This window comes from Ursus americanus, chromosome 12, assembly GCF_024610735.1.
Source record: "Ursus americanus isolate L20-20 chromosome 12, mUrsAme1.1.p, whole genome shotgun sequence".
Classification (NCBI taxonomy): domain Eukaryota; kingdom Metazoa; phylum Chordata; class Mammalia; order Carnivora; family Ursidae; genus Ursus; species Ursus americanus.
The window spans coordinates 31,824,727-31,841,611 of NC_142138.1; the positions used below are offsets into that span (position 1 = coordinate 31,824,727).

A 16,885-nucleotide genomic window follows, 5' to 3' on the forward strand; every position below is an offset into this window, starting at 1 on the left:
CATTTTGTAAAACTTATTTAGTATTTTTATTTAAGATAGATGTCCAAGAAAGCAGATAATGCAAAAGGCTTTTAAACAGAAGAAATTATGTTTATTTATCCTAGAAGCAATTTCGAAGAAGTAGACTATTTTCTAAAAAATCCCAGAGTCCTGGGATCCAGCCCCATATCAGGCTCTCTGCTCAGCGGGAAGCCTGCTTCTCCCTCTCCCTCTGCCCTTCCTCCAGCTTGTGCTCTCTCTCTCGCTCACTCTCTGTCTCTCAAATAAATAAATAAATAATCTTTTTTTTTTTTTTTTTTTAGATTTTTATTTATTTATTTATTTATTCGACAGAGATAGAGACAGCCAGCGAGAGAGGGAACACAAGCAGGGGGAGTGGGAGAGGAAGAGGCAGGCTCATAGCGGAGGAGCCTGATGTGGGGCTCGATCCCATTACGCCGGGATCACGCCCTGAGCCGAAGGCAGACGCTTAACCGCTGTGCCACCCAGGCGCCCCTAAATAAATAAATAATCTTAAAAAAATAAATAAAAAATAAAAAATATTTAAGTAAGCTCTACACTCAATGTGGGGCTTGAACTCACAATCCTGAGATCAAGAGTCACATGCTTTACCAACTGAGCCAGTCAGACGCTCCAGAAGTAGACTATTTTGAATTAAATATTAAATACAATGTATCATAAAGATTGTTTGATTACTTTCTGCTATAGTTTACAACCTGAAATACTCATTTGCTAAGTAAATGTAGTTCAGGATTTCATTTAATAAACTTTATTATTATCTCCTCAGAATTTGAGGAGATAAAAATGTGATTGGCAAATGTGAAATTTCCTGTTACACTTTCAAATGATTGAATTGCAAGTGTTTTTTAATATTTCTCTTATAATTTATATTCACAATTTAGAGCAACTTTTCTTAATCCAAAATGGAATACACTTTTCTTAATCCAAAATGGAATAAAATGTTCTGATTATTTCGAATAATTAAAATATACCATGTTCAGATAGCCTATTTTCAAAGTCTGAGTACAATGAAATATGCTGTTTGAAAACTGTTATCAAACACAGAACACATATTTGATTCAGAAGATACTACAGGATCTTACAGTATGTCATTCATTTTCATTATGAATATCTGTTGTGTAATAATAACTAATATTTCTTAATTATTTACTATGTGCTGAATATAATGCCACTTCATCTACAGATGTTATTTCATGTAACCCTCTTATTTACTGTAAGAAATAAATATCTTTAAGCATGAAAAATTAGCCAAGAGAGATGAAAAGATTTGCCCCAAATCATTGTTGACTACTATTATATAATAAATTGCATGATGACTTCAATCAGTTCTCTTAATGTAAAACTCATGCACTTAACTGGTATCCTGAACGGCTTCCCTGATTTATAACAGTTGTGGAAAGTATAGGACATTATACTATCTCTGTAGAACATTCCCTCATGGCTGATTTTGTCCTTTTTAAAAACATATAAACTCTCACCATTTTTATTTGTTTACTTGACTTTTGAAAGGAAAGTGGAAAGCAGGATGCCCACTTAAAAATTCCATTTGGATTTTCGGGTTATATTTATGCCATGCTAATCAACATTCTCTGCATCCTGCTTGGCAGATATAAACTTCAGCCCTGTCTCTATTATAAAATTATCGCAAAACCTGAATTATGTTATCTTAAATGACTGAGGTTATAATGATTAGTTAACAGATCAAATTCTTAATTTAAAAAACTTTCTGGGTAAATTCAGTGTTCTAATTTTATTTTATTTTTAATTAATTTATTTATTTTTAAAGATTTTATTTATTCATTTAACAGAGAGAGGGACAGCCAGTGAGAGAGGGAACAGAGCAGGGGGAGTGGGAGAGGAAGAAGCAGGCTCCCAACGGAGGAGCCTGATGTGGGGCTTGATCCCAGGACCCTGGGATCACGCCTGACCCGAAGGCAGATGCTTAACGACTGAGCCACCCAGGCGCCCCTCAGTGTTCTAATTTTAATGAACAACTGTGGCAAAATATTTGGATAATATTTATTAGTATAATTTTTCCAATGAAATCAATGAACAAAATGAAAAATGCTTGGCCATGTTTGAGAAACTATCACTTCCATGTATAAGTTTAAAAATGGAACAGTTGGAGACAATTATCTCATCACCAGCTAATGACTCTCAGGTGCTGACAATCTTTCACATTTTTCCAGCAGTGAATGGATTGTAGCATTCATATTTTTGAGATGTAATGTAATTACTCCAGAATTTCTACTCCTAGGTGAGATATTTTTCCTTAGAGAAATCATATCTTTTTGTTTTTACTATCTCTTGATCTTAAAACTACCATAATAATTATTTTCAAAAGATTATTTAGGTTACTGCTTTTACTGAAGGTATGTTTTACTCTGTCTACTCTTTTGGGTTCTGTATGAAAGAAATTATTTGCCCAACTCTGAAAGAGTCCTCAAAGGCTTGTGTGTCAACTAATTACTCCTACTATTTTCAGTTTTGTATATAGTTCTTAAATGAGTAAAATACATGACTTTTGTATGTGGCTGCTAAGTTCCATGCAGCTCTTCCATATGTATGTTATTATAGAATTTGTTAAATTAGCTTACCATTCACATCTGTTCTTGCTTTTTTCCACTGTTTTATTTACCATAACCTTGGTGATGCAGAGTAATTTGGACTCCATGCCTGAGGGCTTCTTCCAAGTACCCCTGGACAAGATAATGTATATAAAATACTGTGCTACCAAGTGCACAAACATTCTCATTCATCATTTTACTTGTGTAAGGAAATGTTACTGAAAAATAGTAAAAGTCAATAAATTAAGACCTCCAAAGAATTATGTTTGATCACGTACAGGAAAGACGACCCTACTGAAACAATTTGTAATCGAGTACCCACCTAGAATGGCCTTATCCTTCTCCATGCTCCTTTCTGTTGCCCAGCTCCTCCAAGATGTAATGTCTGCTGTCATCTACTCATATAATATGCTCTGCAGATTACCTGTATGAGAATTATGTGGGGGTAGATATGAGAAAATGTGGATTGCTGGAGCCCATCCCTGATGAATCAGAGTATCTTAGGATGGAGCCTGGACATCTGCATTTTAGATAACTGTCTCCTCCATCACTCATAATTCATACGCACACTAAGTACCCACTGTAGCTAGTCCTACTGATATCCTTGAAGCCCCTTTAAGGGTATTAACGCCCCCCTCTGAATCCCTGAGGCATTTATCTTTCATAAATTCACTTAGAGCACTGTTTTTCTTCTCATAGTTTTGCAGTGACTCTGAGAGATATGAAATAGATGTTATCCTAACTTTATGTCTTATCTTGTGGGTCTCAGGGTATGCTGTTTACTTAAAGTTTTAATTCACATTAACTTATTTAGCCAAGTTGCGAGTTCCAAATTAATGTATGAGAAACAGCAAATAATCACTAGAAAAAATATGACCAATTTAGCTAAACAAAACAAAACAAAAATTACTGGGTATTAAGCCAGACACACAGTAGGTGCTCAGTGAACACTTACTTATTATTGATTACTAACTTTATTCCTCCCACTGTATCACTTTACCTCTTTTTCCTCTTCCCACTTTCTAGTTCTCTATTTCCAATTATTCCTAACAAAATTTACTTGAATTTCAGCTACATAAGAGTTATTTCCTTGCCCACTTGTCATCTTTAGTTGTTCATTGTTGCCACGCAACTATAAAGCATGCTATCTTTAGTTCCAGGGAAAACTGCATATGGCTTAACAAATCCTGTTTATTTTCTCTCACGTATTTGCTTACTGGACACATATATAACTGGAATGGGGGAGGGGACATTGCTGGGGAGGGGTGGACAGTGTATGGTTCTTCGGCATACCTAATCTGACAGGTTGTAATTAGAGGCTATATTTGCTGAGCAAAACAAATTAGCAAACTTATCTCTGATTCATTTGATGACTACATGTTTTCTTATAAACAAGTTAATATTATTGCTTTTGGCAGGCCTTTAAGGTTGTTAATTTAATCTTAGAATTTTTTATGACTCATTCATATTTGATTTTATAGTTGATATTTTTAAGCTGTTAGAAATGCCAAATGCTACTGAATGGAAATACTGTAGATCAATAACCTGGGTTGAACTGTAAGTCTTAATGTAAAGTGCAGACTTTTTTTTTTTTTTTTTAAGATTTTTTTATTTATTTACTTGACAGTGAGGGAGAGAACACAAGCGGGGGTGGGGGGGGCAGCAGAGGGAGAGGGAGAGGCAGTCTCCCCGCTGAGCAGGGAGCCCAATGTGGGACTCGATCCCAGGACGCTGAGATCATGACCTGAGCTGGAGGCAGATGCTTAACTGACTGAGTCACCCAGGCGCCCCATAAAGTGCAGACTTTATACTTTTGATTAATTGAAGTTAATTCACTTATTTTAGGTAGTAAGGTCAATTTATTTTATCAGTCATATTTACTGATATCCGTTATATACATAACAATATGTGAGAATCTGGAGAGGATACTAAAGAGGAATACAAAACATGGTTTCTACCATCAAGGAACTGTGTGGTATGTAGAGAATTTACCATATGTGAAAAAGTCAGCATCTATGCAAATACAATACTCTTGTAAAGAGCTATTTCTAGAACATTAGATTGTACTTTAGGAATTCAGGAAAGTGAGGGATTAGGTGGGCTGGTGTGCCAGTCTCTCTAGATTGACTTTCATTTTTAAAATTTTTTCCCGGTGGCATCTGTAGCCTGGGACATATCAACAAAGACTTTCTTTCCTCTGGCATCTGATTTAGCGTTGACTCAGAATAGGTCATCTGAGGGAGGGAGGAGAATGAGGTCAGGGTAGGCAAATTTGTGGGGCTTAGGGCAAGAGTACAAATGGAGGCCCAGATACCATATCTTAACCATTGAAAACTAATTGCTTAAAAAACAAATTGTCAAATAATATATGATCTATCCTTCTATTTTTTTTTAAGAAGACTTACTCATTTTAGAGAGAGAGCATGATCAGAAAGGGCAGGGAGAGGGAGAGAGAATCTCAAGCAGACTCTGTACTGAGCGCAGAGCCCTATGTGGGGCTTGATCTCATGACCCTGAGATCACAACCTGTGCTGAAACCAAGAGTCGGATGCTTAACTGACTGCACCACCCAGGCGCCCCTCTATCCTTCTATTTTAACCAATATTTTTTCACAATGATCCAAAAGGTGAAGTACAAATTTAGAGTTCCTCAGTTCATCAGAGTTTGACACTAGAAATTAGGAACATGGGGAGAAACGGGTCTCTCCCTGCAGTCTACCTATTATTTTCTTACCCAGTTTCGCCTCCTCCCACTGACTTTCCTTGGCAAAGAGCTGCTCATTGACTACCCTCAGGCAGGTTGTGCCCACCAGCAGTGCTGGCTGCCTGTACCTTAGGAAAGCCTACACAGTTTCTGGAAGGAGACTTGGGGCCACCTTGGCAGAGAAATCCAGGATCCTGGGTATCCAGAGCATGGTCTAGAAGGGACAGCATGACTTGCAGATGGCCACAGCCCCTTGACTCTGTGGACTCCATACCTTGTAGGGTTTTGTGCCTCTGGAGGAGGGCTGGAACAGGGGCTCCTTTTGCTCAGGTCTAAGAATATTGGGTCAGGCTGTTCCTTTCCTCAGCTGCTTTTCTTCTGGTTTGCCTCTGGCTAGGAACTTCCTTCAAACAAAAGTCACAGGTCCTCTCAAGGTGTTTTTGTCTACAGAACTTTTTAATTCCTCACTACTTTGGACTTTGGGATAGAAATGGCCCTGGGATACAATACTATGTGTTATGAGTATATCTTGACCACCACCTGCCCAGTCCCTTTGTCAAACCATCACCAAATATTCTTAATTTGAGTGTACCATCTATTTTCTTCTGGGACTATGGCTAATACAGCTGGTTCCTTAAGCGAGATTGTCCATGAAAGTGAAGTTAATGTAAGCCTCAAGGCAAAGAAAGATAGAATTTAGAAATTAAAGGTAATTGAAAGGCTGTAGAATCCAACCTTTCCACCATAGGCCAATACTTTTGCTCTCTTTGATATTTTATTTGACACTTTTATTTAAAAGCGTTCTTTGAAGTTTTTCTTAATTTCACACCCTCTTGTTTTCCCTCGCACTGCTTGGATATTGAAAATATACCTGCCACATACCCTGCCACATACCCTCACTTCTCTTCCTACTTTAATCAAACTTCAGCGAGCTTTTCAATCATACAATATTTTGTGAAGTTATTTGGCGTTCACTTGATAGGAATGCATTATTTATACATTAGGTTTTCTCTACTCTTCTCAGCACAAAACCAAGTAATATTATTTGGTGCTATAGCAATCATAAACACAAAGGCAAATTCAAGCTCTGAGATCCTGTCGCAGTATTCCATTTTCAGGGAGTATGAACCAGAATATGTTTATATTGATTTTTAAAGCTCATATGAACTGGAATATGTTTATACTAATTTTTAAGTCATAGAACATAACATAAAACAAAAATATTAAAACTATCCTAAAGAATTAATAGATCCCCTCCTCCCCTCCCACAGGACATCTGCTAACCTTAATTTGAGAAACATGGATTTTTAGGACTGAATTGATGTGAGAGATGGGGAAAAAGTTTTATATGATAACTCAAAGATGTCTGGTTTGGGTTACTGAGTACATTATCCTATTTCTGAACTCAGGAGTAAAAAAAAAATGCTTTGAGTGAAAAGGATGAGTTTATAAAATCTCATTTTGAGTTTCTTGCAGTACATTTTCTTTGTGGTAGACTGAGCTGCAGATATAAATTTAGAGGTCAACAACATCTGCTGGAACCAAGAGAACAGATGTGGTCATTCAGGGAGAGCATGCAGAGTAAGAGAAGTGGCCAAGAAAAATAATAGCCTTAGAGAAAACAGTTCCTGGAAAGTAGCAGTTAGCTAACAGGGAGAGAGGTACGTCAAAACAGAGGCATGTTTTAAGAATGAAATGGTCAGTGCAGTCAGATACTCTGAAAGGTCAAGTAGGATAACGACTGAAAAGAGTTAATCATATCTGAGGATTAAGAATAGATCAGAGCACAAGCAATTTCAGTGGAGTGTGGGGGCAAAGTCTGATCACAGTGAGCCTAAGAGCAAAGGGGGAAGTGAGGAAAAGCAGCCTATAACTCAAGATTATTTTTGCTTTGTTGTGCAGATGTAGCTAGAGGCCACTGCAAAGGTAGTACTTGAAAACAGTCGAAAAAGATTTGGGCTTCCGACCCCCCAGTGAGTGGCACCAGATGGGGAGAAAGGCAAGAGCCAACAGGTAGCTTAAAAATAGAGATCCTAACAATCGTTGAATCACTATATTGTACACCTGAAACGTAACACTATACGTTAATTATACTGGAATTAAAAAAAAAGAGATCCTAGAAGAGTGAAAAGATCAGTGCAAGGGTCAAACTGAAAGATTTCTTCGGAGTTGGGAGACGGGAGGTGGGTATCGTTATACAGAGGGGTGGGGAATTGAGGGAGCTCACACACTGAACGGAATGGCTTCGATTTTCTCTGTAGAATAAGGGGCAGGGTCCTCTACAGGGACCAAGAAGGTTGGGGGTGTTGCACATGACTTGGGGAGAGCGCTGAACATTTGGGAGAGACAACTGCCCATAGCGAGTAAAAAGGGTTACTGAGAGGCGCTTAGGGCCGGCTTAGAGCGTCTATGAATTGAAGCGGCACCAAACTCAAAACTTTCCCAGGGTGAGGCGCAGAGAAGGCTGACGAAGGCTGACTTCTACCTAAATCCCTGTTCCCGGTGGCCCAATCCTGTGTGAGTGCCTACCTCAGATCAGTGAAAAGCACCAGAAAAGCCACCGCGTTTGTGTTCTAGACGTGTTGTTCTCTAGCTTCAGCATCTCAAGGCTTTTACGGACATCGAGACCTTTTTTTTTTTTTTTTTTAAAAGGCGGGGAGAGAACCCGGGGAGATTAGATGCGGGAATGGGCCCAACTTTTCCTCTCCCCGGAGGGCGGGCAGGTGGCCGCTGCGGTCCAGGTGCCTCTCTTCGCAGCAGAGGAGGGGGGCCCTGACCCGGCGCGGCCAGGCGGAAGCACCTCTGCCATTGGCCCAGCGGCTGCATTTACCTGCGCGCAGCCCCGGGGCAAGAGCGCAAAGTCCGCGACATCCAGCGGGAGAGGAGGCGGTCGGCAGTGCAGGTGGGCCTCCGCCCTCAGCCAGGCAACATGCCCCTGGGCTTGCGGAGAAAGATGAAAGCCAAGTCCAAGGAGGCCGCCCAGCTGGTGAAGGTCGAGCAGCGGGGCGCGGGCGGCGACAGCCTCCCGGACCCCCCGCCTCCCACACGTAAGCCTGTTTTCTACACGCAGCTAGCCCACGGCAGCCCCACGGGCCGAGTGGAGGATTTCACCAGCATCCGGGAGCTCTACGCCAAGATCGCGGGAGTGTTTGAGATCTCGGAGTCTGAGGTAGGGGATAGGTGCTCAGCTCAGCCTGGCGCGCGCGCCCGCCCCTCCTCTCGCGAGCCCGCCCCCCTCGTGCGGCTCCCGCCCCCTCCTCTCGCGCGCCCCCCGCCTAGCCCAAGTGCCGGGCCGGCTTAAATTGGCGGGGGCTGGCAGGGCTCAGTGGCGCTGAGTCCCAGGTCCGAGGCGGCGTCGAGTCTGTTTGCAGCGCCCCGGGCGAAGTGAGGAGGGCAAAGGTAAGTCCGGGTCCCGAAAAAGTCGCGTTCCCGAGGCTCCTGGCTTCTGGGAAACCGGGGGCGACTTTTCTTCCTCATGCAAATGAGTATGCTTTACTTGCCTGGGAGCCTCCCCAGAGTGGAGATCTGACTGGGCAAGTTAACACCCTCCACTTCATCTGGACTTTGCTCTCCTTTCTCTGCTCGGTGGAGAGGGTCACGCTGAGCATCTCCCAGAGTAAGGAAGAGCGAGAAAAGTGCCTGCCAGGTGATAGCAAGCTGGGGTCCACTTAGCCCGTCAGATGTCTCGCGCCAAACACCAGCGTCCCTTTGGTGGTATTCCCAAGAAGTTGATTATACCAAAGGTGCCTAACGGAAGAGAATTATATCTAACGCTATGGGATTTTAGTTAACAACTTTCAAAGAGGGAAAATCGGCTCTAAATTTTACATCCTGTCCTTTAAAAGGGGCTGAACTTCGCATTAATTAGATAGCATGCGTGCCTGGAACTGGAGTTTGCTGTGGGCGTGATGTAGAAAGCACTAGTTTACGTGGATGTTTGTGGGACTACTTTATTTATGCTTACACGAGCGAACTGCAGATCTAAGAGAAGTTAGCCCAAGGAAGTATTTTGTCCACATTTCAAGGAAAAGCGTGAGCTGTTGCCGTGGACTCCAGGGAGTGCAGAGAGCTGTCTTTGAATGGCACAGAGCTGCACTTGGATTTTTGTTCTTTAATGTTATCAGGTCTGCTCAAGTAAAATTGAGGTCGCGGCAAAATTCCAAGAGATGGAAAAGAGCTTGAAGTGTAACCTTTTGTTCTTTCAGGGTTCCCAGGCACTGAGGGGCAAATCACAAACCGATTTTGTGAATTATTTATATTGACCTGGAATAGTAACAGTATTTCATGTTCGTACAGGACATTTCAATTAAAAAACACTTTCACGGGAATAATGTCCTTTTTTATTAGTATTTTTTTTCCCCCTAGGAGAGGCAGGTGGCATGTAGTTCACTGGGTAGCTAAGGACAGGATTTGGAGACACCTAAGCCTGGATGTGAATCCAGGTTCTACCACTTACTGTCTGTGTGGCTTTGAACAGGTTTAACTTCCCTCAATCTCAGCCATGTATAAAACAGAGGAGAAAGGGGGTGCCCGGCTAACTCAGTTGGTAGAGCCTGTGACTTTTGATCTCTGGGTGGTGAGTTGTAGCCCCACGTTGGGTGTGGAGATTACTTAAAAATACAAATCTTGAAAAACAATCAAAAAACAAAAAGAACGAAACCCAGATATGAACGTCTACCTTGAAGGGTTGTAAAAACTGGAGTTCATATATAAACTCACCAGATTACATGGTACATGGTCCATGCTTAACAAATAGGTATTGGTGATACCAGTTACAAACAGTTAAGCAAGGAGCTGAGGCAAAAAGTGATTGGGCCTTGGCATAAGGTCACATACTTAGCAAGAAAATATCTGGGATGTTATTCAAACTTGGATCTTCTGGTTTCTAAGCTAAGTGAGCTTGTTAGCATACTTAACTGACGACTTTAAATGTCTCTTCTACAACTAGGGACTCCAGATTTAGTTGCTTTGCGTTAATAGCCTTCTCATTCTGAGCTCAAGGTGCATGATTTTTTCAATGCACTTAATTCCTGAAAAAAATATTGATATCACTGCTTCAGAGAGGAAATAGGCTTTGAGGTTCACAAACTTTTCAAAATTATACGTAATTAGTAGCAGAGCCTGGTTTTAAGCCCAGGTGTGTTTGTTTTTTGTTTTCTGAGTTCAAATTCCATGAACTACTTCTTTTTCTTCTTTTTTTTTAAAGATTTTATTTTATTTGACGGACAGCCAGCGAGAGAGGGAACACAAGCAGGGGGAGTGGGAGAGGAAGAAGCAGGCTCCCAGTGGAGGAGCCTGATGTGGGGCTCAATCCCAGAACGCCGGGATCATGCCCTGAGCTGAAGGCAGACACTTGACTGAGCCGCCCAGGCTCCCCGCAAATTCTATGAACTTCTATTCTGTATTGCTTCCCAAGTTTTCCAGGGTGTCTGTGATAGCTTGGCAACCATTGTCAGTGTTTTCAGTTTCCAATGCACTGAATTAGGAGATAAAATTCTGAGATAATATAATCCTGCTATATCAAAGTTCATATATTTTTATAACTTCAAAAAAATATATATATGTATACTTATGCATATAACCAACATTAATGCGAGTTTTCCAATTGGATTAAGAATATATCCAGGATAGAGTATTGGTCATCATCGTATAGTATGTCCTAAGTATCTCAATGTTTAATTTTGAAATAAGTAATTTATTAAAATGCACTCTGGTCAGACCCCATTTCTCGTCTCATTCCCCCAGCAAGGGGAGTTGTGGTATAAAGTTTTGAGCTGTCAGTGGGAGCAAAACAAATTTCCTCACCTTAATAGGTTCAATAAATTGTCAGCTCAGAATTCCTGCCTTTTTCTAGAACAGTGGCTATAAGGTTATGCATGGCTCTGTATGAAGAGTTGAACCTTCTTTACTAAGGGAAGGTGGGGAAAGGGAAGGACTTGGCCTGACCTGATTTCAGGTGTGGCAGATTTACTGGGAGTTCATAATGTGCCCATGACTGTGCTCGGCATGTAAGTGTATAGTGTGGTCTTTCTACCTTCACTATAGCACTGAGGTAGGGGTTCTTTTCATTTTATAAAGCTAAATGAGGCTCTGAGAAGTTAAGCAGAGTCACTGAGCTGGTATGGGGCAGGGCCAGTATTTGAATGCAGGTTTCCTGGTTCCACGTCCATTACATAGCAGCTGTGAGGTTCTTGGTAACTGCATTCAAAATTTCAAATACAAACCCAGGAAAACTTCTTTTTTAAAACAAAGGGTCTTTTCAACTGAAGCCTCAGACCCCACCACAAAAATATTGCCTCAAAAAAAAAAAAATGCTGTTGTGAAACTAATTTGGATTTCACCTATTTCAAGGTCCCTGAAGGAGGAAGCTAAGGAAACTATGAATCTAAGCAATGAATCACTTTCAGGGTGCAGCCTGTGATCACTACCTTGAAACAGATGGCCAATTATGCAGAAATCCCTTTGAGCTGATTTTTTTTTTCTAAACAACTAAATGAGCAATTCAGTAAAAAGAAAAAAAAGTAAATCTTGCCTAAAAGAGCAGTTAACTTTTGTAAATGCAGGGACACTTTTACAAAAAGTTTAATATCATCTTTTAAAATATTCAGGTTATACAAAGGAATTGATTTTTTTTTTTCAAAGATTTTATTTATTCATTCAACAGAGAGACAGCCAGCGAGAGAGGGAACACAAGCAGGGGGAGTGGGAGAGGAAGAAGCAGGCTCCCAGCAGAGGAGCCTGATGTGGGGCTCAATCCCAGAACGCCGGGATCACGCCCTGAGTTGAAGGCAGACGCTTAACGACTGAGCCACCCAGGCGCCCCAAGGAATTGATCTTTAAACTCTTGAGCTTCAGTCGTAACATTTGTTGAAGGGGCATTTTGAATATGTGAGCACTGTGATTGTTTGGCAGGAGTTTGTGCCATGACATGTTTTCTTAGTTTTCTATTATGTGGAAAGACTGTAGAAAACGGTTATTCAAACAGGCTTTTTAGGAAATCAGTTTTGTAGTTAGATACTTCACGTGTCCACGAAATGAAAGCTCAGTTTCTTTAATGATTTCAGAAATTAATGGGATGCCTGGGTATCTCACTTGGTTAAGCATCTGCCTTTGGCTTAGGTCATGATCCAGGGTCCCAGGATAGAGTCCTGCATCAGGCTTCCTGCTGGGCGGGGAGCCTGCTTCTCCCTCTGCCTGTCGCTCCCCCTGCTTGTGTGCGTGTGTGCTCTTTCTCATTTTCTCTGACAAATAAAATCTCAAAAAAAATTTTTTTTTCCTTTAACTTGGTTATATTTGTTCATATATATAATACTAAATCAATGAATGGGTCAAGCAAATGTAGCCTCTTCTTTCTCGATACATAAGGCAGTCCAATAAAGCAGTATTCTAGGGAAGATCAGATTTTAATTTGGGAATTGTGGTTTTAATTTCAAGCTTTATATACACCAGTTTATAAATAACAATCATGCTGTGATTTCTCTCAACAAATCTTCCCTTTTCACCCCCCCTTATCTCCTCCTGTTACCCTATTTCTCTTTCCTAGCAAAACTCAAAAGTTGCTGCCTCCAGGGAGACAAATCCTGTATCTCCTCTGTCTAATCAAAACTCTGATAGCTCCCCATCTCACTTAGAGCAAAAGCCGAAATCTTACAGTGGGTACAGGCCCTGTTACCTCTCTAATATCTTTATTCCTTCTTCTCCAGCCAGTCTGGCCTCCTAGCTATTCCTTGAACTTTGGAGCCTTAGGGCTGTTGTCTTTACCAGAACCTTCCTGCAGAATGCTGTTCCTTCTCTGTCTGCTCGAATATCACCTTTCTCAGGCTGGTACTGATTGTCCCATTTAAAATTCCCCTCCTCACTTAATTTTCCTCCATAGCATACTAACATCCTATGTATATTTAACTTATTTTTTTCCCTCTCCCATGTAGTAGAATATAAGCTCCACAAAGACAAGGATTTTGTCTATTTTGTTTACTGATATAGTCCCAAAGGCCCTAAAACCGTACCTAAAGCATGATTGGAGCTCAAATATTCATTGAATAGAAGAATCTTCACACAGTTAAAATCCTGTAGCTTTAGTATGCAGCTTTCGTACCAGTTACAATAATACCTTAATGTAGATGTTAACTTTTCCTACTGCGGTGCGAAGAGAGACTAGCTTTTGATGGAGGTAGGAATGAGGAGCATCATACATACCTTGAAGGGGGTGGGGAGTAGGAAGGTGCAGTATGGACACTGAATATGAAAAGTATAGAAACTAAGACTTGGGTGCAATTCTTGCATCTTTAAAAATTCCAGAAGTTATGAAGTTGGAGGCTCTGTTTACAAGCAGAATTGCTTCCTAGCTGAATTAGTGTATGGGGAGCTGCCTTGTAAAGCTTCCCAGAAACTGCTTTCTTTTTTTCAAGTTGCTGGCATCAGCAGTGAGCTCTTGTGAAAGTCAATATTCTGTATTTACGTGGCACTTCTGGAGAACATGAACTGCACTGCACACTTTATCGTTTCCCAGCAGTGCAGATAATTGGCAAGTGGAACTGTGTCTTTCTGCTTCACAAATGGGAAATCCCGGAAGACTAGAGCAAAATGAGGTTCACTGACTTGCATATGGTCCCTCCTAGGAACAACAACAAAAACACACCAAATGAAGGAATTTGGGAATCCAGTGTGACTTTTACCATTGAGCTATGAGGACTGTGAAGCAAGCCCAACAGAACTGAATAGGAAGAGTGTAAGAGTGAGAAGAGCAGCCCCTGCCATCTGGAAGCTGGCATTCTTCTCTTGGGCATAAATGGTTTCACAGAACATCAAAATCCGATAAGATCATTCTGTGACTGATGGTGCAAGTCAAAAGTAAGACTACCCTGGGGGTGCCTGGCTGGCTCAGTCGGAAGAGCATGTGACTCTTGATCTCAGGGTTGTGAGTTTGAGCCCCACATTGGGTATAGAGATTACTTAAATAAAACTTAAAAATCTTAACCACAAAAAAACCCAAACAAAATAAAAAACACCTCTCTGTAATCATGTCTGGACAGAAACCAAAACCTGAACATTGTTCACACCCCAGAAATGACCAGGTGTCTGCCTTGCCCCTCAGACCAGGTGACTGATACAAATGACTGCTGTTCCTTCAGTAATCCTAGCTTTAGCTTTGATAACTTCTCCCACCTTAGAGATAGGTTTACTAAGCTAGTCCTAGAATTGGCCCACTTCCTGATGGTACCCTATTCAGAGCAAACCCATGTTTCCTTGCACATACTCCCGAATCCTTTCCATCATCCTTTTACTCAGGCGGTAAGTGGTGGTTCCCCACGGGATGCTGTCTCCCTTGATGCAAGGAACCACAAACTAGAGGTGAGAAATCCTGGTGTCCTTGGCTGGAGGGCATTGACAGTTATTACTGTTGGATTATTACAGTGCTGACTCTAAAGAGGCACCTTGAATATGATTTTCCTGATCCTGCCCATCTTCTATTTTAATATTTTGATGGTCTGGTCATACCTTTTAGAAACCTTTAGGGCTCCCAGTTACTTCTTATTCAGTTATAGAGGCTGGTGCATGACTTCCTTCTGATGAGGGCCCCCTTCCTGGTTCATTGTTGGCACCTTCTTGCTGTGTACCTGCATAGTGGGGAAGGGCTGGTAATCTGTCTGGAACCTCTGATAAGGCACCAATGCCATATACAAGGCCTACCCTCAAGATTTAAGCAACTTTCAGTTGCTTCAGCTAAACAGTGTCTCCTATTCCTCCCTCTTGAGTCCTGTCCTGTGCCTGCTGCTCTAATCTCCTCTCCTAACCACTCCCTCTATATTCCAGAATATTTAACTGTTCATTTCTCTGCATTTTCTCATACTGTTCTCTTTTTTTTTTTTTTTGAGTAGGCTCCACACCCAGGGTGGAACCCAACACAGGGCTTGAACTCATGAGCCTGAGATCAAGACCTGAGTTGAGATTAAGTCCGATGTTTAACTGACTGAGCCACCTAGATGCCCCGGTTCTCATTTCTAATAGCTCCTATTCACCTCTCCAGTCTCAACGGTTACCTCCTCTAAGAAGCCTTCCTTGTGAATCTATCAGTCTAGATTAGGTATAATACCCACTATTGCATGATTTTAACATAGCATTAGCACACAGAGCTGAATTTAGTTTTTCCTCTGTCCCCCAGGACGTGGGAGGGCTTGGACTTTTTTTTTTTCCCTATCTTGTCTCTAGAGTAGCTAGATGGTTTAGCTGCTCCATGAAAGTCTGATAAAAGTAAATGGCGGATACAGTAGGAGCTGAAGATGTAGATTGTGAGGCTATAAATGTCCTTGAAGCTGTATAGATTTTATTCTGTAAGCAATGAGAAGAACTCAGATGTTTTTCAGCAGCGGATTGATCCCTGACTTCTGTTTTAAAAGTAGAATACAATTCAGCATTCATTTGCTATGTTTGTTTTATGTTTGTTTTGTAAGTTTAATATGATGGTATTTTCTGGAATTGTACAGTACCATCTGATAAGTTCTAAATATATTACGATCATTATATATGCTTACTATCCCTCGTGGGCATCGGCTTTTTTTTTTTTTTTTTTTTTTTTTTTGGTAAGCTTCATTTTTTTTTTTTTAAGAGGGCTTTATTTATTTATTTATTTATTTATTTATTTATTTATTTGACAGAGACAGCCAGCGAGAGAGGGAACACAAGCAGGGGGGGTGGGAGAGGAAGAAGCAGGCTCCCAGGGGAGGAGCCCGATGTGGGACTCGATCCCCTAACGCCGGGATCACGCCCTGAGCCGAAGGCAGACACCTAATGACTGCGCTACCCAGGTGGCCCTTAAGCGTCATTTTTACATGAAAAACTCAAAACAAAAACCAATAAGTTATTTTGAGAAGTGGGAGAATCTAAGCAGCTGCCTTATAGACCTCATTGCTATCAGGAAGATAAGGAATGAATAAAACTGTTGATTTTTGCTGGAAATCCCCTGAAGTTAACATGTGAACAATCCTAGAGTAAAGTCTGAACCCCTGGGTGGAGGCCAACCACTCTTCTAGCCTGCTACATCAGAGGCTGATGGCTGGTCTCTTTGCCTTCCCTCTCCCCCACCACTCCCATCCTGAGTGGACATGAAAGGCTCTTGCAGGTTGCAAGGGATGGAACACTCAGATTACTTTAGGCAATTTGTATGTGTTTGTATTAAGATGTATAGGCAGGTAAAGAAGCTCAGGATGGCTTCTGCAGCTGGGTAGTCCTGTTCCATGGACAACTGTAGAATCCTTCATGCTGTCCAGGTGAAAGCAGTAGCTTTAGACTTTGGAGAATTAAGAGCAAGTCTGTTTGTCCTTCACCTTCCATTTCAGCTTGCCCCTCCCCGTTCCCCCCCCCACTTCTCTTCTTGACTGATTAATGCCTCTCATCCTTTTGATTTTGCTCCTTTAAAGTTCTGTTGCCTCATCTATGTCTGTTTTGTTACTGCTCTACTTTCTGTGCCCCATTGTGTCTCAAATTCAGACTCCCTGAGAGTCTCTATGTTGGCAAGTCTGGGTACAGAACAGGTGGGACAGGGCCTGTGAGGCTGTGGATCAGGGGCTTATCTCTGGTCCAGCCTGTAGGGCATG

At 41.4% G+C, this 16,885-nt stretch overlaps 1 protein-coding gene and 1 long non-coding RNA gene across 3 annotated transcripts in view; one reads left to right on the forward strand and one right to left on the reverse strand.

Annotated features, from left to right (window-relative positions):
* Positions 1 to 969: 969 nt before the first annotated feature.
* On the reverse strand, positions 970 to 8,250 carry LOC123795284 (uncharacterized). The gene is made up of 3 exons (XR_006780424.2): positions 8,122 to 8,250; positions 2,911 to 3,012; positions 970 to 2,720 (listed from the first exon to the last, which is right to left on the reverse strand). It is a non-coding gene; the product is annotated as an uncharacterized LOC123795284 (long non-coding RNA).
* The window catches only part of GIPC2 (GIPC PDZ domain containing family member 2), a 327,817-nt gene continuing 319,152 nt past the window's right edge, over positions 8,221 to 16,885 (forward strand). For both annotated transcript variants that reach the window (XM_087866035.1, XM_045801946.2), the window contains exon 1: positions 8,221 to 8,460. In XM_087866035.1, coding sequence (XP_087722161.1) covers positions 8,221 to 8,460 — 240 coding nt within the window. The remainder of the gene's footprint in view (positions 8,461 to 16,885) is intronic.